The sequence below is a fragment of the Helicoverpa zea genome, chromosome 21, assembly GCF_022581195.2.
Source record: "Helicoverpa zea isolate HzStark_Cry1AcR chromosome 21, ilHelZeax1.1, whole genome shotgun sequence".
In the NCBI taxonomy this organism is placed as follows: domain Eukaryota; kingdom Metazoa; phylum Arthropoda; class Insecta; order Lepidoptera; family Noctuidae; genus Helicoverpa; species Helicoverpa zea.
The window spans coordinates 8,885,847-8,909,670 of record NC_061472.1 but is presented as its reverse complement, the minus strand read 5'-3'; the positions used below and the strand labels follow the sequence as shown (position 1 = coordinate 8,909,670).

The window sequence follows — 23,824 nt, the reverse complement described above, 5'->3', positions numbered from 1 at the left end:
ACAAAGTTAATATAAGTAAGAACTCGGTTTTAAAAAGGTTTACTTTATAATATCAATTACTTAAATGAGCATAAATATTCTTATAGACAGAAATATGTATGTAAGTATATTTAAATAATATCCAATTTAATACCAGTACCTAAACTTGTATCGGGTTGCCCGGGTAACTGGGTTGAGGAGGTCAGATAGGCAGTCGCTTCTTGTAAAGCACTGGTACTCAGCTGAATCCGGTTAGACTGGAAGCCGACCCCAACATGATTGGGAAAAAGGCTCGGAGGATGATGACCTAAACATACTCTAACTAACGTACACTTTGAAGAACTTACAGTACAACAGTTTTTAACAAAAAATAAAAAAAATAAAGACCGATTTAAAACCTGCACAACATTGACCTACCGCTCGTCACTTGACATTGTCAGCGGCGCTCGCGCATCTGAGGAACGCCGCGGGCGCCGATACGTTAACGATACACTTGAACGTCAAGCAGAGTCGTGACAACTAAAGTGGGGAGCTTCACACACGGGGGCTCTTATTTTCTTTTCAACTTATAAAAGTATTAGACGTAACATTTAATCCAGAAGTTTTTTTTAGTTTAAACGGTAATAAATACATAAAACAGACAATTAATTAGAGATATAAACAATAGATGACAATAGGGTTGGACCAAAAATACCTACTATAAGAAATACTGAGCACATGTATAGGAAGGGAATGAGTATCAGTATGACGAGTGACAGGGAAAAATGGAAGAGGGTCATCCTCTTCCATTTTGCGCCGACCCCAAATAAAATTGGGAATAGGGCAGGAGGAAAAAGAAGAAATACTGAGCACAAGTAAATAAAGCATAGGAAGAAAACATCACTAGAAGAAAATAGTTAATTTAACTTTTTCATCTTGTAATTGTAAAGTTTAAGCTTAACATGAGAAGTATTGTTTGACGCACAAAACTCGCAAGACGACTCGGTTTATTACAACAAAACTTATATTAAACATAAGAACAATAGCCTCATGAACAATTCAATATATTAATTTCAGTAACGAATACAATCAAATAAACTAACCTCTCCACTTGACTGAATATTCATATTTGTTATGTTAATAAATATTCATGAAGCTTTCGAGGAGTCAGTCAATTGTTACTTCGTACATTTGAGACAATTCGGAAGCTGGAGATCAAATCGTCAAATTAAAGTTATCTTGCTATTTTAATGGTCGAGAGTAATGAAATGGACCTTAAAAGACTTTATGCCTTCAGTAAGATACATCTGGCTTCTGCCAGCGATTCACCCGCGTCCCGTGGGAACTAATTCGTGCACCCGGATAATCAGCCTATATCAGAAATAGAGGCTATGTAATACTGAAATATTTTTCTAATCGAAACAGTAGTCTGTTGAAGTAATCAAATAAACTCTTCAATTCAATTAAATTCAATTAAAATATATCAGTTTACTTATTAGTTTTAAGTTCTGTATTTTAATGAAAATACTTATGTATAGGTTTAGTTTTAGTTATAAAAAATCTTAGTATACTTAGATTGTATCAAATACAAAAGTACATCATTACCATCTTCAAATAGCCACTAATAGCCACACAATAGCCGTACATATCTCAAACAAAGATCCTATCTTAAGAATAATACAATCCACTTCCTTTGGCGCACATTATTGAGTAGATTCAGTTCGATATCTCGACGGCAGTTACTTACCTCACCGTGTTAATAACAATTAAATTAAACATCCCCTGTAGCTATCTTTTGATCTTTGCACAATGTAAATGTTTTGAAAAGTACCACTCTATCCAATATGTATGGTAAAAAAATCCTGTGTCTATCGTTTATCACTTTAAAATTAAACTGCACTTTTAGACGGCCCCGTAAAGAGCTCTCTAGTCTACACAGTTTCATCATCGTCTGCCTAGCCTTTTCCCAATCATTTTGGGGTCAGGCTAGGCATGATCCGGGGCTGCGGGATTGTTTGAAAGAGTTGCCGCGGCCCTGGTACATAAAAGGCCTACGACGGAACACGACGGTTTTCAGTCAGTCAGAGTCTGACACTCAATCACCGCTGCTAACCCACAGCGGGAGAGGACATTTGATGATTTTTGACGTCGTTAAAAAAAAGGCTAGGCATGATGCAGCTGAGTACCAGTATTTAACAAGGAGCGATTGCCATTCCGTCTTCGTCCACCCAGTTACCTGGGCAACCCAATGCCTACTACTCTTTTAAATATCAAATACATATAAATGCTAGCAATACATATACTCCGAGCAATAGAAGTCCGTTTTTTGCAACAAAGTTTACATGTGAAACTTCTGCAAGTATCGCTAAGTTTGAGTACAGAGATTGCCAAGTACAGATAGACGGTACATCTTTATTACAAAACGAAGTCTTGTTTATTTCTGTTCGCGTTAATTACTAGAGTTCCTGTTTAGCTTTGTTCTATTTTGGAATGTCTAGACTACATAGAGAACTGAGGTTTATGGTATGATGTGTAGACTTTCGATATGAGTATGTATGGGCAGGTAGGAAGTCCTTACAGTGAAAATGATTAACTGGTCAATTCTATTTGTACTTTACTGTACTTCTAATTTACCATATTGATGATTATTTTTTATTCCAATAACTGAAGCAAAAATTTCAAAGAACAGTTAAAGGCACTTTCACGGACTTTTTACTCCAGCGGATTTTACGCTCCGTTCTACCGAGCAGATTGGCATAAATTCACTATATTAATATAAATCGAGTATTTAAGCGCTATTCAAGCCGAAACAAAAATAATGTTACGACGCAAAAAAAAAATTGCACACAAAATAACTAATATTTACACATTTTACTACAGCAAAAGCCTGCTTATAAACGGCTTCATAACACCACCCTCCATTAAACGCAATCTAGCTGAGATTGTTACAAAATGCTTCCGTTTATAACCCTTTCATATGATCTAATATAGAGAACACACGTACAATGGTATAGCAGTCAGAATACAGTCGTTTAAGTAACATCTTCACATACTCTGTGCACTCTGTGGTACAATAACGCATTGTCACGAAGCCATTTTGGATCGCGGACTATAAAACTGCGGATTAAGGGGCAGAACTACATGTTTGAAGTTGTTTGTTTTTCTGTTTTTTGGAAAAAGATGTTTGTCATCATGTTTTTTTTTCTGTTTTTGTAGAGATCATTATTTAATTCGAGTTTTTTAAGACTTCTAATCGCAAATCTTTTATCAGATTAAGGTTATGTTCTCCCAGTTTTTAGCTATTTCTTCTATTTTCTGAGACTTTTCACCAGATCTATATGATCTAATATAGAGAACACACGTACAATGGCTCAGCAGTCAGAATACAGTCGTTTAAGTAACATCTTCACATGCTCTGTTACAATAACGCATTGTCACGACGCCATTTTGGATCTCGAACTATAAAACTGTTGCATTCAAACGATATATGGGATAAAGGGTAGGGCTTTGTCTTTGAAACATATTTTTTTTCTGTTTTTCATAAAGATTAATTAATTTGAGAGTTTTGAGACTTCAAATAGTAATTTTTCGAAAAAGTTATTTTACTCCAAGTAAATGCCACTGGCCAATTGAAAAAAAATCAGTGTTAGATAGCCCACATGTCATGTTAGGCTTAAAAATTAGTCTAGGTATTCTATTTTTTGTCTGGGCAAGTGGAGTAGTTCCAAAGGGAATCAGGAAAAACCGTTGGTGGACTACGCTACTTCATCTCTAGATGATACCAATAATCACAACTTTCATTTTCACACGTCAGTACAAAGTTTACGATGCGGCTAAACACACGTCAAAGCTGAGCGTAAAAGCCTACGCTCACCGAAACCGGTTCAGTAGTTTCGGGGATTAACATTGAAAGACAAACATACACTAACGAATACTCAAGATGATTGACAAATATTGCTCACAGTTAGGTTGGGAAGCAAATGTTTATTTTTTAACCGGAACCAAAGTAACTGACAGATTGATAAATTAACAAATGTTAAGTGTTATTAGTTATCCATGCATAATACATTGACTATTTGGGAAAGCTAAGATGGGTGGGCGTGTATCCTTACGACCCGAAACAAATGAATAAGTAAGTCTGAAGCTTTGCATTATGTTAAGCAACGTTTGGTCCCATCGTTGACAAAAATAAAATGCCTTCTTCACTTAAGCTTTCAAATATTCTGTTTAAAGATTAGGAAGAGTTTAATTAAACAATTTATTTCAATAACTTTCACCAATTCAAGGATGCTTTATATGCACTTCAACTATCGGCACTTATAGTGTTGGCAATAAAAAAGCCATTCAGTATGTCAAAAACGTAAATACTTTCATAGATAGTAAGTGGAACATATGGTGATATAATATATGCAATATTTACGGCCATTGGCCTCCCATAAACTACATGAGTATTACATTATACTCCATAACCATGTCTTGACCTTAACATATTTTTCCTTTTCCCCATTTAAACTTACCATATTTACGGACACCATTTGAAACGCGTTGAATTTGTTACTGGCAACATTAGACGCATGAATAGTGTTGTCATGCAAATAGTCGACTATTAAGATCGCCATTTTAGTCGACTCAATGAGTGTGGAACGCGCTTTATTTACACTTAAGATTATCTCGCATTTAGAGATGTGAAAGATGTTCCGATTTGTTTTTAGTCGATTGTCTGCCATGACAGTTATCGTTTTTCATAATGAGCTCTTTCATGGCAGACTTGTCAAGGTGTTTACTTCCTCGTAGTAAATGTACTGCCGGTATTTATTATAAGGAAACGTTTTGAACTTGGAACTTACATCATTTTGGATAGCTGTGGAGATTCTTAGCGACAAATAAAACTGGTTGCGGTTCTCGCGCCTTTGACAATCAGTGAGCTTGAACGACTGTGATAAATAAATCTTTTATTAGACTCTGTAGATAGTTACTGGATATCACTCGTTTAGATTTTATAGCCGTTTTGATACGCTTAGCGCGAGCCTGAAAATCTTGGACATTTTCTATAAAGTAACTGAATTATGTTCTTCTTTTCCATTTCACTCAAAATCAAAATTAGTAAACCAACAAATGCATGTAGGCAGGAACAGAACTTTAATTCATTTATTTTTAAGAAAAATAGGCAAAATATTTGATAGTTAAATAACCGTTGCTCTGAGAATAAGTAAAATAGATGAAAAGTTTGAAATTTTTAAAAGTTTCATTTTTATTCATTTATCTACATACAATACCATTACAGACCATTATATAACATTTTGTCAGATTCAATGTTTATATGTAACTAATGAATACATTTGTTTGTCCACAGCGATACTTCGGCGTGCGACGTACAATGCAGGCCTCCTGACGATCCAGGGGGTCTCCACCTGCCTCTACCTCTGTATGGATGCCTGCGGATTCCAGTACGCTCATGTGAGTATAACCTTTATCCATTTCTATCAAAGAACCATCACGTCCATATTACCTTATTAGACCATTTGCATATCACACAGTCCATTCTTCTCCCACACTCTTTTCACCTTTATTGCTACGACCTCCGATTATTATCACCAAGGGCACTATCCTAGACCCAACCAGGTCTGCGCATCCATTTTTACCAAAGAACTATCACACGACGTAGTACATGTCTCACGATAGAAATGAGTTCCATCTCATTTCAGAAAGCGCGTTAAGCTTTCAAGCTTTCAAGCATTTTTGTACTGTTTTTAGCCGACTTCCTTTCATATCTTTTGGTCCTGTAAAAAAAAGCGTTTATGTTAACAGGGCTATATTGTGTGTTAATGATATGCGAACACGGTATTGGTAATTTGCAATTTCAACGATGCGTTATAGAAAAAAAAAGAACATTAAGACTTGATTCTTTTAAAAAGGCAAAGGCTAGGTTTTAGACACCTATCTTGGACATGTCGAATAAAATAAACATCTGAAATAAATTCACCTATCCTTTGAAAGTTTTAGGTACTACCCTATTTTAATACTGACGAAAGAACAAAGACCTTTAAAATGTAATAAAACAATAACACGTTACGAAAATTAAGTGTTGCCAGACGGTGAATCAAAATACCCGCGTTTTTGTTGATAGATTATAAAAACAAACGATGTGTCTATCAACGCGGAGTGGTCGCCGGTTGTCGTCGCTTGCGCAACGCGCCGGTTAGTGTTGCCAGCTGCTAGCAAATTGCGGGGCTTTGAGGGGCTTTAAGTCGTGTATTGAAAATGTTTGATTATTCCGAAATATGATTTGGAATTGAAAAATTCACATCAATCTTATTGTTGACTCGTTGTAATATTTTTAAAAGGTAAAGATAAATAAGCAAGGCTTCCTTTGGGTCCTGATTGTCGTATGAAATAACTGTGCAAAAACATCATAGGTATGTAGGTTTAAAAATACAGCCAGTATGTTCATTTTACACCATTATATATCTAATGGATTACAGCACGATGTTTACATGAAAAAGAACAATTCTCTCCATTTCCTAAAACTATTAGCACAACGTAATGTCTAAACATAGACAATACCATAACCTTCATAATAGCCTGCGTAATCATGAGCGCCATCTACCGTTAGAACCTAACACTAATTACGTTTATGACGCAGGAAATTGAACAAAATGGCGGCGATCGAACAAGATTTGTTACCAATCACGGGAGAGATTAGGATAATGATATTAATTAATGTTAATCTTATTACGTTAATTATTGGGCAACGGGAGATTTATTACTAATTATGCTACTTATCTTGTTCGGTAATTGTGTTAAAGATTTGTATGTATATTGTATCTATAAAATTGTAAGTAGCCTTTGGTTTTTATGATAATAGTTAGTACACTAATGCTTTTTTATTCTAATTGAATGTAACTTTATAACTGTAGTTTGTCAAGATAATTTTGTACTGGTAATTTGGCCTATCTATGTACTTAACTATATTTTCATTAAAGCAAAATCTATGAACGGGACTAAGCACTCACTACACAAGACTTTTCATGAATAAAATCGACATGAAGTGGTTTTGGGATGAAGTACATACTTGCACAAATATGACATTTATAAAGTTAATTTTACACGATGATAAAATCTAAATGCCATCATAATAATTTGATTTGAGCCACACCAGGCTATTTGTCTATATATTTATTGCATTCCACATACAAAGTCTCAGAATTCGGAAGCACTATAAAATTATCTACAATGAAAACTTTGATGAAGACATAAACTTCAAAAGTAATGATGACATTTACAATTATTTTAGACCATTCAGAAATGTCGTTATTTTTAGTACTTTTAGTTTGTTTGTATGTAAATGCAACTTTTCTTAGTTTCTATGTACTTTCTAAGTATATCTTGGACACCAATGGCTGATAAAAAGGTGAAGGAAAACATCCTGAGGAAACCTGAACTATAGGTATGTATAGTCTGAAATCATCAAACCCACATTGTGCAAGCGTGGTGACTGTGATAAAAAGGCTGTAACAACAACTTTAGTTGGTTTGTTTATTTGCACGAATGTGCTAATCTCAGGAATTATTGGATATCAATGTTAGATAGCCCATTTCTCGAGAAAGGCTATAGGCCACTTTTTATCCGAGTTCGTGGAGTAATTCTCATGGTACGCGGGTGAAACCGCTGGCAGAAGCTGGTGTCGTATAAAATACAATGTTATTTTGAGAAGGATTCTATATTTAGTTACAAAAACTATGTCACTCTTTTCTAAGACCTAGAAATTGTACAAAAAAGAAAGCTCATTAATTTATTTACCTATTTGTAATTGGATCCGGGCGCCGCCAGAAGAGAGGCGAAAGTGCATTTTATTTATCTAATTGCTTAAGAAACAAACTTTTTACAGCTAGGTATTAATTATTGTCGTTTTCACTACCTACTGGTTAAAGGTTTGAATTTATTTTTAGGTTATTAGGTAGGCTGTTAATTATGTAGGAATACTTTTTATAAAAGGATAGTCTTACAGATACTTTTCTTTCTGATGATTATTTTATTAAATAATTCAAAATAAAGGTATTTTTTTAAACGGAAAAAAAATTTGATTCGCCTTCAAAAATTACAAGATTAAAACTTCTTGTATTAAAAGGGAAAGAGTACAGACTTTGTTAACAAATAAATTACAAAAGTGACTTAATTATCCCGTTTTGTACACAACTTACAGACCACATGACTAAAACACTGAAGCAATGGACTATTATTCTCTATAAGTAGCAATCTAGGCTGCATTAGAAACCTAATTATTGTTAATTAGGTAATACTAAAGTAGATTACCCAAATGTAGTAGTATAAGAGCGATTTGTATGCTCGTATGCAACACCCAAGCTTAAACAAAATTAAGTATGTTATGTAAGTAATTTTATTTAAACATCAGTAACGTCAGTTTTAAAATCCATAGAAAACAAAACAACAGAAATAATATTGTAATCGGTCGTTAGATTATTTATCTTGAGATAGACAACGTTACACTATTTAAACTAGATGGATGAAACAAGGCGAGGCAAAAATAAATGTATGAAATATGACTGTAAATTACTTCCATACTCATAAACTTACACATTTAAATGCAAACCATACTTAATAAAAACATGCAAATGACAAAATATGAAGTACTTACAGACACATCTGATGTCACCGTTTAATAACTAAATGGCGTACGTGACTACCGATACCTAGTTTTCAAGATTGCATATTCCATGAATATTCAGTTTATTATTCCTCTATTATTTATATTCGGAAGATAAAACTTCAGGGCTATAAATGTGTGGATTTACGTGGACAAACATAATCTGGGATCATGAAATTTCACCATATTTGTAAAACAACAATTTGATATTCATATTGTATGTTGGTATATTCTCATGTAATATTTATTTACTTATCATCATCATCAGCGTATCAGCAGTCCACTGCTGGACATAGGCCTCTCTTTACTTATAGGTAATGGTAAATTGATATCATCCAATTTTTTTTCGTATATTCCACCTTATTCTGTCCCAGCATTGAATTGAAAAATAAAACCAGAGTTACGTACTCATGTGCTGTCCGCATCATGCATAACAATTTCTTTCATACAAGAAAAAACATAACTTCCTTAAATTAAATACTACCTACTTATTACCTCCATGATCAATAGACAGAGAATAATCAGTTCACACCTGTAATGTATTCTTATTTCAAAAATAATATCGATTCAAGATGCCGAACAGATGTATCGGCGCGGCGCTTACACAACAAAAATCCACTATACTTACTTTCACCTGCTGCAGGATAGCGATCAATCACACATTGATCGATAGATCGATAAAAATCCCTTTCATGATCGTATTTATTGACTTCACACAAAACTTATTTTACTTCATGATGTAACGTGTAATGAATGACACCTACATTCAGATATTACAAACTTATGTTACATTCATCAGAATCTTTATAGCTTTAGAAATAAGGTTCAAAATTGTATGGCATGTCTGCATAGTATTTGTATTAGTTTTTGTACATTTAAAGCCATTGTTAATTGAAACGTTTCGACGTCTGATCTATTTAGTCGGGAGTTACTTGTGGGTGGTATTTTCTATTGTAGGTGTTCCTGTATTATTGTTATAGTGACACTATCGGTTTGTACGTCACTTGAAGTTTGTATGAAGCCTTAAACGACAGTTTATGACGTCACATTTAGTTTTGAATAGAACTCCCAAATAAGGATCGGATATTAAATTTAATGGGACCATCTTAATCTATTTAGAATGTATTAATGTAAGATTTGACATTATAAAATTATGGAAATATCATATTAGAAATAACTGAAAAGCATTTTTATTGAAATAAGTGAAATTTTGTTCGTTGGTTTGACATTGAGATCCATATATCGTGAAATAATCTGCCTAACTGTAACAAATTTATGTAAATCACGTAAATAATGTATAAGATTACCTCAAAAATTATGTTATTTTCATTTTTAACACATGATCTGCGTGTATTTTCAAAACAATATGAGAATTTCTAAAGTAAATCTTCACAAAATCCCTCAACTTGTTAGTAGTCTGAGAAACGATCATAAATTGGAATAACGTCTCAATATTTAAACTTTAGTAGCGCCCCCAATATGTTAGCAAAGATAAATCTATAATTTACGAGTTTACACGACAAAACAGTGGAATAGAAAACATTTCATTTTTTAGGTAGTTTGAAATACGCATACCGGTCGATCAAAAATTACCTATAAAAGGGTAAATAATATATTTAATATTTTTACTAACCCTAGAAATGCATGAAACATACAAAAAAATTACATACATATCTAAAGGAACGGTATACAGTTTAATTTGTAAAAAAAATATTGATTTGCATCAGCATATTGACACACGCTAATGTCATCTGTCACAATTTGCACATTTTTCACTCGCGCCCCTTCTCGTGGGGAGCGACGACAACTCAATATGGACGACAAATGACAAATTGTTCGCTTTCGACAGCTTGCTGTCAAAATAGAGTTCGTATCCCTTTTGTTATTTACTTATATGTTGACATGTATGCACATGTGTTGGAAGAAAATGTAATGATACACGCCTACGCAATTTTACTCCTGTATTATGCAGAAGGAATTGGAAAATGTATTTGTAAAAAAGACCATTTTAATCGATAAGAGTGATTTTTTGAACGATAAGTTTTTTTTGTGATGGGTCCAAAAGTAGTTCCTTAAAATTTTGTGAGTGAAAAGGCGGGAAACGAATTCCAAAAGAGGTTCTATGTCCGTCTATTTACCTTATAAAATAATTTATCATTCAAAGGAATTTATTACAGTTCCAGATTCAAACACTCAAACGTCCCGTCAACGCGTCTTGCGTTATCACTCAAACGTAGACGCTTTGAAAAATGGAACGCGATTCAAAATTCGAGCACGACACCCGCCAACTAGGCAGAGACAATAATAAGGATACAGTTCTTTATAAGCGCAGCGATTTTGAAATTTAAAAATGGAATGCATCAAGAAAAAAAACATAAAAAATCATAATTCTGGCGCCTTTCGTAATAATTCTGATGTTACTGATCATCTTCTTGTAAATCGTAAAATTTCGTGAAAACATAAGTTTTAATGTAACTAAACCTCAATTGAAGTCATTTAATGTCAGAAAGAATTTGAACCACTCGTTTTAATTGTTTCATTACTGTTTTATGGACGGTAAGCATTGCTGAGTATAATTAGGCCTAAGTTTAATATTGTCGCATATAAGACATTACTTTTACTACTGGTAATATAATAAAATTCTTCATTTCTACGTATACGTAGTTAAGCATTCCAAATTCAAAACCGCTGTTCATTGAACAGTGTCACCAACCTAACTCTAACACCCAATTTAAATCGAACAATAAAGGATACGAATAGCTAATCGATAGCTCATTTTTCTACTCGACTAACGCCCGGGTGATCCCATTAAGAAGGCGCAACACTAACATTGGGCGCGATAAGGATGTAGTGACACCATTAATCAGCGAGTTCTCGATTCATTAACGCGCGCGGCGAGCATCGATTTGTCATAGGGATGTGCGTTAGATACGGGCCAAATTGTTTTGGTTCGATAGCTATGTTTGTCTATGACGGTGTGGGGGGAAGATTGTTTGTTGCACTTAGGGATGCAAGGAAGAAAAATCGTAGAAAAATATTGGTAGAAATCTGCTTAGGAAAAGCTCTTGATGGATTGTTTGTTTGCTCTAGTGAGAATAATGTGATTTCTCTAGGAAAGTTTAGAGCGAAATTGAAAAGCTGATCCATCATAGTGTTTACTCGTTTTAAGTTTGTTGCACCAAATTGTTTTTACTGCGCAGCGTGGTTACAGGTTCATTGAAACCAAACTGAAACTTTTAAATTCAAATTCTGGACTGACTAAAATATATCTTGTCTATAGTCTTATTATAAACTTTTACTAACTTGAATTCAAATAAGATAATGTTCCTTTTTGAGAATTATGGAATCCAGTCCGCATAATAACAGAAACATCAGAGATTTTTTTTATGTCGAGTTAACTTATCATGCCTTTCTCCGGAACTACAATATCAATTCAGCAGATCTACGAACCATTTCTCAAGTAAATTAAACACGAGCTATTTTTTAATTTACATAGTTATTTTATTACCCTAGACCTGAGAAAACTTTACCCCTTTGAACCCCTTAATATGTACGGAACGCGAAGCACTCGTGCCCTCACGAATTTAAAGTGAGCGTCTTTACGACGGCAGACGACAATGATAAAGTTAAAATTGGATACGAAACTTTAAAATGCGTTTAATTATAATGTTAAGTGTTATTGGGTGGTGTAATTAGGGACTTCCTGCTTTAGGTGGTTCTAAGTTGGGTTTTATGAGTGAACGTGTAAATTTTTGTATTTGCTAGATTATGTTTTACAAGTAAAATCTCTATCTATACTAATAAAGTAAATAGAATATTTTTTGTTTGCTTTTTAGTTAGTTCCCTAAAGACTCCAAAATCGATTTGAAAAATTATTTCACTGTTGGAAAGCTACATTCTTCCCGAGTTATGTACCTAAGTTATATTTTATCTCGGTATGGGCAGCAGTTTCCACAGAAGGGAGGTGAAACCGCGAGAAAACGACTAGTGAATCATATTCTTATGTAATACATGACATATTTTAATAATTCCGTTTGCATGGCGGAAAGAGTATTAATAAATGGGATATCTTAAAAGCTTATTTTATAATAAAATAATTACTACACCAATTATAATAATTGCACTCTTTAGTTTTATATCGCGTAAGAAATACATAAAAAGACGACTTCAATAAAACTGTTTTGTGTTTACGAGGTGGTTCGTAATGACTGCATCAATTAAATTACTTCAGACTATTACGTGTATATGTAAACTGATATAGAAATAATTAAGTCGTAATCGTTTCCAAAGAAACTTATCTTAAAATACTCAAACACTTTACTTAAAGTAATAATAAAAGTATTATATCGCAGTACGTCTGGTAACGACAGAATGATATTTGAGAAATGTTTAATATTAAATGGCGTTTCAGTACTCGGTCGTAAGTGAGTTTGTCAACAAATAAGGTTATACCGAACTGCTTTTGAAAATAATGGTTTTTGTGTCAAAAAATATCCTATCCAAAAAGTTTTTGAATCTTCTACACAAGGTCTACTGAATAAAATACAACTGAATATATCAAATAGTTTACATAGCAGAACCACAGTAGGGCTGTTTCAATGTTAATTTACTTTCACTGTGACAAAGGCAGAAAGATTCCACAGCTTTTGTATACGAAATATTTGTACTGAATTTAGGTCTCATGAACTTGTTTCAAATTAAAATGAGCTTTGAAGTTATTATTCGATATAATTCTAATATCTTAAAAATAATGAAAGTTGTACTGTTGAACTCAAACTTAAACCATTTCACAATAGTTAAACCTTTCCTCCTGTTTGTAATCTCCTGTTCCCTTATAACTGTTCATTACCTAAAAAGGAAAACTGGCTTCCGATAATATATCAACTCCATGTCCAACTTTCACGCTACCGAATCCAAAACTAATTGGATACCAATAGAATACTTTGATAGCTATTAAAACAAATGATAAACGCAGCGACGAGCATCCATCATTCATATCTAGTGGCTCTCGTTACGGTAAGTTTCTATGTTAAGGACTGCGGGAATCCAGTAATCAGCTGTAGTTTAATAAAAGGAATGTGTATCTATTGGAATTAATCTCTACTCATGAGAGCAACCTCCATAGAAATTTCAACAAGGCTACTTTCAAAAATGTTATTGTTGGTAGACAATGGTTAACAGTACCCCATAACCATAAGCAATGAATAGCTTTAAATGTTACTTAGATCGGGAAATGAAACTTAATTACCTAACCATTTAGTCTCAATGAATGTCTTTGCCTAATTAGTCGTTTTCTTACAAAACGCAGACAAAGTCCCATTGAAGCTGAGAAATTGACAATTGAGAATAGAACAATCATGGCGACACGAGCCTGTTTATAGTTCATCAAGACATTTACAAAGCAAGCTGTTACTAAAATCATTTCGCCATCTTAGTGTTCAAGTGCCCATATAATCCAATTACAGTGGCCGTGAGAATCATTAGGCAGTCAGGATTACAGTCGCATATCAAACCTGTCTAACTATTTCCTTCTTGGTCAGTTTGAATTCCGAATGGATTATGACATGAATATACGATAGATATTACGATTGCCATAATGACAGGTTAAGATGCTATTGCGTAAATGGTTACAGTGTTGCCTTTTAGTCGAGTCTATTTGATTTAGACGATTTGTTAACTGAAGCTCACTTTAATAGACGGTATTAAAATAATGACCAGATTTTATTTAAAATGTAATGCAAGTATCGCTCAACCATCGTACAACCGGAAGCATGTAATGAATCCATCACTACGTTTTGTAACTTTTTAATTTATTACCTGTCATAATGCAACCCAATCTATGAAGCCTTGTACGGTCTCATCTAAGTGTAGATTATCCAGATATTATTTAAAGCAAATATGTTCATATTCAATTAGTTTTGTTAACTATTTAGGTGTTCACGACAGTTTAACAGATGATATCAAACTTAACGACTTATTCGACGCCTGTTAGATGCGATCAAAAATCAATATTTTATGTAGGTAACCTTTATGTACCTAATAATAAACTGTAGATCACAGGTTTACCATTTAAGTAATACTTAATGTTCGATTAACTGCTGTTTTAATCGTTTTCGGAACTCAGTCATTCAAAAGGCAAATTGCAGCCGACACCCGGGACAGTAAGCCAAGAATTTATAGCTCTATCCCAGGACAAAACGAATGCCTGAAAAGGACAATAGGCACCGCTTAACGAAATAAAGCGTTCTCAGATAATGACTAGAAGAGTATTAATAACCTCCTTAGACGATAACAACACCGAAACAGCCATTACAAAAAATAAACTTTAAAAAAATAAACCTAGTTCCATTTTTAAATTCGGACTAAAGGGTTTCGCCGCGCCACAGGCGCCGCTCGTGTTGCCATCACAAAAAAATCAAGGACAACACAAAAAAGTGTAAAACGGACCACAAAATAGACATAATTTATATTTGAATTAACGACCCCATTGTGTGTTTTCGTTGTAATTTTTATTTACGATTGTTTACCCTATTTTATGTTTTAATATGACGCTATATTTATGGGTGTTTGATTCTCGGCTAGGAATTCGTGTTTTTCTAAGGGGATGTTTTAATTTATAGGGTAGTTTCTATCGACATTTTGATGCGAATGGGTTGTTTTAGAACTTTCTTAAGTGCTGAAGATTCTCTCTGATAGCCAGTTTTTTTAATGGACAGAATGCAGTGAATCAAATATTATTTATGTGAAATACGTAATAAATATCTATATTGTTAGATTCAGAATCCATCCAAATTTTATTGACCATAACTAATTATTAAATGCTTATTTATTTGTTTAGGAAATTAAATCGTGTGGTCATCAAATATTTTTATGGCAAAAGTAGGCAACAGTAGTAAAATTACTTGTAGTGGAAACTGTAGAAAAGAAGAAAATCTTCTCTTCTAGGTTCATCGTTGTAATACCAAATTGCAAACAAAATAGAGTTCATTTCGTATTCAAAAACGTGTAGGTACCTTTTTAAATATTTAGACGGAATTGACATTTTGAAAAAAATACACAGAATACTCTTTTAAAAAGTCATAAACATGTTTACATCGGCGGCGTTCGAAAAACAAATTCAAAACGTTTCACACGCATTTCAATTCTGTTCCTTATTTGAATAAAACAGTTCAGGAACATGGCGGTGCCTAAACTAGATCACACGACGTCTGGCCGCGCTCGTAAATAATTAAGAAATAGCTTGTTTTAAATAAAACCTCTAAAACTTGTGTATACATATCGACAATCACATATTTTACTGCTTTTTTATTAGCGATGGAATTTCCGAAAGGACGACTAGGAGCGGTTTACGAGTCCGAGTAGATTGGGAGATTATAATTCGATATAAATTTAATAATGATTAATAATGATATCGACTTTTGGAGTATCGAATAAGATTTCGGGATTGAGTACCGTGGAGATGCTGGATTCAAAATTATTTTTAACGCTTTGGAAAATCTTTAATTTGTATGTCGAAAGCACAAAAAGCATTGGAGAGGTCACACAAAATATCGATGAAATATTGACCTAAAAACAGTTAGTTCGCACATAGTTTTGTAATGTTTGATTTGTCATCATCTGAATTGATGAGAGAAACCCAAAAGGTGTGATATCACTGTTTAAATAGTACAACATAGAGTGATTACTAGGTACTACGAGAAGATACGAAAAACGTCCACATACCTACCCACCATGAATAGCTACAGTAATATACTAGACTACTCGTATTTGATAGGGTTTCAAAGTATGTATCATTATTACTTTAATCTCTGCCCAAAAGCATTACTCAGCTCTGAAATGCTCAATCACTCGTTTATTTTCACTGAAAAAGCAAATATTAGTAGCGACATCTGACAATCTATTTCTAAATATTGTTTAACACATTATTTTTCTTCTACTTGAATGAATATGTTTAAATAACTATTTTAATTTCTACTTAAATATATCTCTCTTTTAAATTATAACAAGGAGACGACTCCTATCCCTGTTCTGCCATAGCAACCTAATATGGGAGTTCTTAAACCCCCATAAACCGAGAGCGTTTGTGATGACAATGAGGTAACGGATCGTAAAGTTTTTATCTCTCAATCCCCTTTATTTCGTTTTTATGCCCTTTGTTTTAACTGAACACAATCAATATAAACCGTTTGGCTAAGTGTTCGATTCGATCGTAATGGCTTTTAGTAACCTATTCGGATTTTAAACTTGGAATATCGATTTGAAATTAGTCGATTCTGTCAGTCGATGGATGTCAACTGTTTTTGGTATGTATGAATCGGCTGTTTGTGATTGTTTCTAAAGTTATGTAATAAAATTATAGAAAAATTCTTGTTTGGAGTTTGGAGACGACATAAATTTTTTAAAGAATCATTTTGAAAAAAATATATTAATCGCCTCGAAAGATTTTAAATGTATTCTAAATACACGACATTTATATAAACATTTGTGAAATTAATGTAGAACACACACGAGCACTTTTTTTACAAAAATAAATCTTGTTGTAGCGTAGCATAGCGTAGGTACCTAATAATAGTTCTAAACAGCTGTTTCAAATGATCTAATTACGACCGGGACATCTAAGTCGATTTAAGAAACCGAAAAAACTGCCTGTATTATTAGAAATACATGTACCTAAACATTTTTTGTTTGTTGATTTGTACCTGAAAGGCTGCGATACCGATTTGAAACATTCTTTCCCTGTTAAAAGACTGCACAATTCCCGAGTAACATAGGCTATACTTCATGTTCATATATATACATATTTATCTGCATTATTATCTATTTGCATTCATAATGTTACGATAGATGTTGCAAAGACTTAAAGCTAGGTACAATTATAGACCCTGTTAGGGCACAGGGGCACAGCAAAAGTATTCATCCCGGTACGAGAATAAGTCCGGGTGAAACCCGCGGGAAAATAGTTGATTAAAAATATAATATACGCGATAAAATGTGAAAGTGTCCATTATAACTTTGCTAACAGGCGATAAATCCAAAATGTCGTGTTATTCGTTGTTGTATTGATAAATTAGGTTAACTGGCCCTGAGTGATGGCCGATTTTGTTTTTATGAGCTTTTTAACGATCTTTAATATTGGTATTTTAAGTTTTCTTGTCTGTTTATGGACCAGAGATCATTGAAGCGATGTTATCTTGGAAAACGTTTTTATGAGTTTGTTACTCGATGCTTGGGAAACAAAAGATTAGAAAACTAATACTCAAGTAATATTGTATTAATATAAATTATTTAAGTTAAGTACTCTTATTGATTTCAGGACTCCTAGTACATTGTAGTCCACTCTATCCTTGCATTTTAACTTATTTTTTTAATGCTTAAGCGGTTTGTTTACGCACCTCGTCTCTTTTAACACAAATAACCATAAACCTACTAAAATATGACAAACATTAAAAGTCCACAAAAATAAAAATAAGTCCGCGCTCCACAGACCGTGTTTCTAAATCTCACACATAAATAAAGATTAAAATTAGATTTTATTGGAACAACTTTTGCTAACAATGAATAATTCAAAGGTCAGTCTGCATTTTGAAAACATTAAAATTTGGCTTAAAACCAAACCTATCATTAATGTTGCCACAATAATTATAATGTTCACGTCATTATGATTTTATAATCTGTTGAAAAAAAATAAGGAACTACACTATGATCGCAAATGTCAGTGAAACTAATTATCGAAATAATCACGATTAATATAAAATTGATGGTCTAGAAACAAACTCGACATTTAATTAAGTTATTTAATTATAGTATTTAATCCAAAATTATCTTATCGTTGATTCTGATCTACGTTGCCCACGTTTTTCGTGAGAAAAACATTTGTTAAATAAATACGTACTGTAATAAAGTCTCAACAAATAAGTAGATATTGTTCATAGAAAATAAAAATATCGTAATAATTTTATATATTGTTTTGGAATAAAAATAGTTTTTGTCTGTAAAAGCTTGTCGAGTATCACGAGAATATTTCCGATAACACAGGGGCGAGTAGGTATTTGGTACCTCACTGAAGTGTGATAAAAATGCTTTAGAATATGAATAAGAATCATTTCCTAGAATGATCTTTATCAGACCTATATTTTATTGTGCAAATGTAACCTTGTGCTTGATAAACATAAATCAAGCCAATTAAAGAAACATTTGAAATCAGTCTAAAAACTAATTCACAAAAAATTACGATCGCCATTCAAACCAGATTTTGATCGGCCCCATTTTATCCTCCTCAATTCCATAGATTAGGAATAGTAAAACAGAAAGAATGAAGCTATTAATCCTGGCTGGCCGGTGGTCTACGAGAGGCTATTCCAAAAATTATGAATGAATTTTCATAATACATTCGAATCGCTCCACAGACACACACCATTAAATTTTATTAGAGGCGCCGCCGTCGCATAAATTAACACTAGATTCACAGACGACAGGTAACTGGCCACAAAGATTCGTGTGACGAAAAACCCTTGTTTTTCGGTCTGACGGAATCCCATCAAAATACCTGGAAGTGATGTTCTAACCGCATCGATCTTGTTATTGATCGCGATCATCGATTTCGGGGAATCGAATAACGATTGCTGGTAACTCTACTATGTGTCACGTTCGTTTTTGGAATCGCCAATTAAGATATTTTTGAGTCCAGATTATTTGATATTACCTAAGCCTCAAATTTTTTTATAACTTTTCCGAGAAAAACTGAAGATGCTCTAATTTTCCTGTTTACAATATTATTTTTATTAAATCCAAAAATCGTTTATCCTGTAACATAACACGCTTATATTTATTAACAATACCTAGACCTTAAACATGTCGCCTCCCGTACAAATATCGGTAAATTCAGACATTGCATTCATGAAACTATCTGCATGCCGATAATGCATCGAATGGCGCGCATTCACTTGACTGACATTCGATTATTGAATTTGCATTCGAAATATGAATAGTTGATGTTTATCTTTAATACAAATGTGGGGACATTAGGTTTATTTGTGGCCAACCTCTTTGGCCTTTTGGGTAGTTTATTGGCGGGATATGCATTGATGTTTATTTATGCTATGGTTTGGCACGGTGGTCTCGACATTGTTATGAGATTACCCCACTTCAAGAGCAACAAAATCTACGAAGTTAGTTCGTAACATGTCATCATCTAAAAATACTGTCAATTCTTGCAATAGTGTTAATTATATTTATGAAGCATTATATTATAACTCTATGTATTTAAATCTCCAATTCATGCACTGTAGACATAAATTGCCTACCAATCGCTGTATCGATATGATATCGAATGTACAGGAAAACTGTCTTGTCTACAATGCCTCCGAGACTTAACAAGATGACATGACCATAGCCTTGATTAAGCTTCAATGGATTTAGCTTTCATTAGAACATATAGGCCATCGACCGTATTTATATTTGCTACGTATGTTTCTACCTAACGGGCTTTCATAACAAGCTCATAATTAGATTGAAATTAATTAATTGTTCAAATGAAATGTCAAATGACGTCATAATTAATGGCACGTCGCCGGTTTGTAAGCATTTCTTATGATGAATTGTTATTTTATGAGATTAGCTGTACCTTTCTATTCAGATCATCATCCTCCGAGCCTTTTCCCAACTATGATGGGGTCGGCTTCCAGTCTAACCGGATTCAGCTGAATACCAGTGCTTTACAAGAAACGACTGCCTATCTGACCTCCTCAACCCAGTTACCCGGGCAACCCGATACCCCTTGGTTAGACTGGTGTCAGACTTACTGGCTTCTGACTACCCGTAACGACTGCCAAGGATGTTCAACGACAGCTATTCAGATATTGCATAGAAAACCTCTGGATTCTATTTATTCATTAAAAATAGCGCTTTTAGCATTGTACGCACTTTCAACCTTCTTGGTTAGATTTCTGTTCAAAAGAGGTTTTAATTATCACACTATTCTCCATTCACTATTAGTCACCCATATGTTCGGTGCGCTAATGTGAACTTATTTGGCCCATATATCTGGCATGCAGCTAACATGGCCGGCCCAGTTGCAACGGTTTGGCAGCCGTATTTATTTTCACTTATTCGTGAGGGCTGCCAATATGTTATGTTTGTTATGGTCCTAATTTGACCAGAAATGAAGGTTTAGATATCCATATAGTATGGCAAATGAAACGGAATTCTGGAAGTGAACATATTTTTTTCGCATTTTTTGATTACCAAGCATCAGGTATCATAATAGCCTAGATTCTTAGGTATACAGTTTTTTCCTCCGAGTCCTCCATATGAGTAAAAACGCTATAATAACTTGACTTAATTATTATTGGTATTTTTGTCTGCCTCATCATCACTGCATTTAACGTTCATTGCCTTTTTAACATAACGTACCATATTTTTAGATAATAAGCATAATACTCCTTAGTGCACCCTCTTATTATTTATAACCTCTAACAATACTTACACAAATGATCAATGAACAGCTATGACTAAGAAGTTAACCTCTAACTCCATCCTTTTTAGCTAAAAACTCCATGCAAAAGACTTCATTTTAAAACACGAGTGACAACCCTATATAAATCTGTCTCGGCTAGACTACTGTAATTGACATATTTATTGCAGAATAAATAACTCTAGAGGCGCGTAAATTAGGATTCAAAGCTTTCTAATTTAGCATTTACATTGCTTCTTACTGTTATCCGATTTCAGAGGGAACTTTCTTTCTTTCAGTGTTCGGTTTCGTGCTTTTTTTGGGATTTTAAAAGATGTTGATGGGTTTTTGTACAAATTGGTATCGTGTTTGAGTTTTTGCATGAGTTGTTATTAAGTCGGGTGTGCATTTGATAGGATACTGATAAGTTCGGTATAACCTTGTGTACATGTACTTTAAATATGAACGATGTTTAATATATTTGAAAAAGATACATAATATCTCTTATTTATAAGATAAATGTTCCTTACTAAACCACATCGTAGACTACTTAAACGTAGCGGTAGCAGTATCATACTCAAATTGTCCCCTTCTGCCGGATTTCGAAATAAGAAAAGGACCCAGGATATTTTAGTGTCATAAAAGAATGTGGTGGGTAGTCTTCCTTTATAGAATACCGTCACAAATAAAACCTGTATCTTTACAATGTTGGCAACACCCTAATAACCCATATAGTGGGTGTCTATGGGTCTCTGTCACAGAAAAAAATACCAAGGACCATAGATTTTATTTTATTACTTTGTAAGTGACATACGAAGAAACATGTCAATAAGGACACTAAAATTTAATTTCGTCATATTATATCCTTTACAAGGAACACGGAGGAAGGAACGAGAATCTTCTTTGGCGATTGTTTTTAGTCCATAAAGATTGTACGCGATAACCCTATCTTTTGCTAGTGTCGTGTCGCTTATTCACTATCGATAGTCGATCATCGGTATCGATAAATTCACGATCGTAAAATGTTTGACCCTAGAGGTTGGCACGATTTATCGATTAGAAAATGTATGTAAATATTATGAGTATCGATATTTACATGTTGCAGGGAATCATTGAATTAGAATAATCTTGTTAGTCTTGTTTGAAAGCGCGTAACTTAAGTTTGAAATATTAAATTGCATGCGTGCATGCATGTATTATTCATGCTTTCACATAAACTTGCGAGTAGGAACTTACCTTTATTCAGTCACATTGAATAACTTACGAATCTTTTCATAAGGAGACAGCAAGTAAAGTTATCATGCTAAGTACGGCTGCTTATTTTATGACAAAATTCTGTACAGTAACTACGGCATATTTACTACTAATATAAGTGTATTTTTATGTCTTTTTCATGGTCAGCGCAATAAACTTCACTTTAGCGGGTGCAACTTTATGCTATCTTAACTCATTACTGTCATTTTAAAACTTAGTAGCCCTGACACATTGACCAGCGCAACTTTATCGACCAAAACATTAACTTTCCATTTTAATTGATCTTATCTGTTTATCGATATTCGAATCGACTTTATCGATATCGGAATTGCTTTCGATCAATCTCTACAGCCCTTATCTTTGCCTGCTTCTCACACCATTTGCCCTCTGAACCAATTCTCTAAACGAATCCTGTAACTATTATTGGAAATGGGTCCCAATAGCGATAAGATACCTTATATTATGACGGTTACCACGTAGGTGCGATTTAATTGATAAAAACGTGTGCCACCTGCCTTAATTGAACTATTAGAAACGGTTAATATTATCTGTGGCTGATAGTGAAGTTAAAAACCGTTTTTTGGGAAAGGATTACGGTGTTAGTTTTCTTAATTAAATGCTTTGTTCTACTCATTTGTAGGAAGTAATTCCTGGGATAATTAGATCTATAGTTTATTATCCTTATTGAAATATTCAGAGTTAAAATACTTTTATCTAAAAATGTTGTAAAAGTCACTCTTTATGTTTCTAATTTGTAGCTGCTAATTAGACTAAGATAAAATTCATTGCGTATAAGATTCTGTTTGGAAGTAAATAATTACGAATTAATATTATTTTTTATACGCAGAAATATAAACTGCATATGATTCTCTTAATGCAGTTTGAGACGATAATCTGCAAAAATAAACATACCCATATAAATAATTTTCACGCTAGAAAGTGGGTCTCAATTATTTCCAAACCAAATAATTAAAAGCCATAAACTATTTAAAGGCAATTATTAATTAAGTATGTCTTTTATGATTAACAGTTTAATAGAAACCGCAAAACCGTACATAGGAGATATTAATATCATCATGTTTAAGCTCGGGGGTATGTGGCGACCTCTAGTGTTGTTATGTTGCCAACTTTATGGTTTGCGCGCCATATGTTGCTGTCAGAATTGGCGAGAATATTACGGATAGTAAAAAAGACAACTGTTTTATAATACAAAACAACTAAACAAAATTATTTGATATCACTTTTCTTTGCTAAGATACATACAGCAAAAAAATATAATTCATTTTAATAGTGACGTACTTAATCAGAATATTCCCTCACGATAAAATAGTTACTGGGCCTAAATTAATCAAACACGTAATAAATATTAAACATACTAAATAATAGGGACCATTAACACTAAAGTTACCGCATTTCATTTTAATACATACTTAATTGTAACGAACTTACTGGCACACCTTATAGAATTAAGTCTCCATGGGTGGTGTAAAACACGA

The 23,824-nt window shown here is 33.6% G+C and overlaps 1 protein-coding gene across 2 annotated transcripts in view; it reads left to right on the top strand.

Moving 5' to 3' along the window:
- The window catches only part of LOC124640574 (fibroblast growth factor 22), a 181,174-nt gene that overhangs the window by 151,742 nt on the left and 5,608 nt on the right, over positions 1 to 23,824 (top strand). For both annotated transcript variants that reach the window (XM_047178393.1, XM_047178392.1), the window contains exon 4: positions 5,312 to 5,415. In XM_047178393.1, coding sequence (XP_047034349.1) covers positions 5,312 to 5,415 — 104 coding nt within the window. The remainder of the gene's footprint in view (positions 1 to 5,311; positions 5,416 to 23,824) is intronic.